Source organism: Rhea americana, unplaced genomic scaffold (assembly GCF_003343005.1).
Source record: "Rhea americana isolate MKP2758 unplaced genomic scaffold, rheAme1 scaffold_13, whole genome shotgun sequence".
In the NCBI taxonomy this organism is placed as follows: domain Eukaryota; kingdom Metazoa; phylum Chordata; class Aves; order Rheiformes; family Rheidae; genus Rhea; species Rhea americana.
Window position 1 is genome coordinate 7459516 of NW_028185372.1, and position 1622 is coordinate 7461137.

The 1622-nt window shown below is 56.9% G+C and overlaps 1 protein-coding gene across 1 annotated transcript in view; it reads right to left on the reverse strand.

Annotated features, from left to right (window-relative positions):
* Positions 1-1135: 1135 nt before the first annotated feature.
* Positions 1136-1622, reverse strand: part of CCNO (cyclin O) — a 1825-nt gene continuing 1338 nt past the window's right edge. Inside the window, exon 2 of the mRNA XM_085297709.1 lies at positions 1136-1615. Coding sequence (XP_085153835.1) covers positions 1136-1615 — 480 coding nt within the window. The remainder of the gene's footprint in view (positions 1616-1622) is intronic.

Genomic DNA, 1622 nt, shown 5'->3' on the forward strand with positions numbered 1-1622 from the left:
CGGGCAGCGCCCCGCCGGCTGCGCTTTGAAGCCGGCGCTCGGGCTTGATGTTTCCAAGGCTTTTTGTGCCTTAGGGAAGTGTATCTACCAAATGCTAGGCTTAGGGGGCATCAAAAGCATAAGGTGGGGGCAAAAAAAGGGCGGGGGAACAGTCCGTGGCATCTTGGCTTAGCTGAGCCGCACACGGGGAAGGGCCCTTCCCGCTGAAACCACTGCGGTGACTCGGAAAGGCTGAACGGACTGTGCTGCGTGGGCTCGTAGGCACTTTSCAACACAACAGTTTTGATCGGAGTAGATTTTCCTACATTTATTTGAATRCTTAAATCTAGATACTGGATTGAAACCGTTTTAGTGTGCATGTCACCCATTTTGTGCTTCCTTGAAATGCATGCAGCCGGGAGGACAACTTAAAATTGTACAAGCTTTAGGTAAYTTTATTCTGTTTTAATGTCACCCCTGTGCAGAGATAAAAATGTAATAAAAATGAAGAATAAATATTTTGCTATGTGATGTGTGATTCCTTTTGTCTTCCCTTGATTTTTTTCTCATGTTGTGGAGCCTTTGCACTTGTGTTGTTATTTAACATTTTGTTGTGTTAYATCGTGGTAGCGTTATTTATGTATTTATTTTCCCCAGAACCATTCCCAGGACAGCGCATGTCAGTTTTAAATGGAGAATGCACCATTGTGTGTAATTATTTTGTAGATATTTTAATTATTTACTGTAATTATTTTAACTGCTGAGGTCAACTCGTTGTGTGCCGATGCATCTCCTCTTGCAGATACACACACAGCCCGCAAGCGAACAAACAAGTACAGGTGACAAGTGGGGAAGAGTTTATTAAACGCTCAGTTGGTGCTTCCACCTGTTCCAGTGCGGTTACCTTCATGAACCATCTTCCAAATAAATAAATAATACAGTACTTGAGATTGTGCGCGTTATTTACACCCCGGGTGTGAAGAGCAGTCTCTCAGCGCAACTGCCGCAGAACGGCAGCGTGCGAACGGCAATCCGACCTCGTAAGACCCGGACGACGCTCCCGCGGCGTCGGCTAAAGGCGAAACGCGCTCCGCGGAGTCCAGCGAGCGCGAACGCCGCGCGGAGCGGGCGCGCAGTCGCGGCCGCGCCGCCCGCTCTAGGGGAAGGAGGCGGCGGCGGGCGGCGCCGTCGGGGCGGCGGCGCCGTCGGGGCCGCCCGCGCCCCGCGCAGCCGCCGCGGGCAGGCAGCGCGCGTTCAGCGACACCAGGAGCCGCAGCTCGCGCATGCAGCCGCGCAGCAGCGCCTCCGGGTAGCCGCCGAGGCGCAGGTCCAGCGGGGCGCGGTGCTGCAGCAGCCGGTCGGCCAGCCCCAGGGCGCAGAGCGCCAGCAGGGACGGCGCGTACCGGGTGAAGGCGTAGTCGGCCAGGCTGAGCTCGGCGACGCCCCGCGCCAGGCTGCGGGCGTCGCGCGCCTCCGCCGCGTCCGCGCCGCGCGCGGCGATGCGCACCTGCGTGAAGTGCTCCAGGAAGAAGCTGATGGTGGGCGCCGCCAGGCTGAACTGCAGCCGCTGCAGCACGATGCACTCGAGGTTGCAGAGCTGCTGGCGGCTGAAGGCGTCGCAGCAGAGGGCCAGGAGCTCCGTC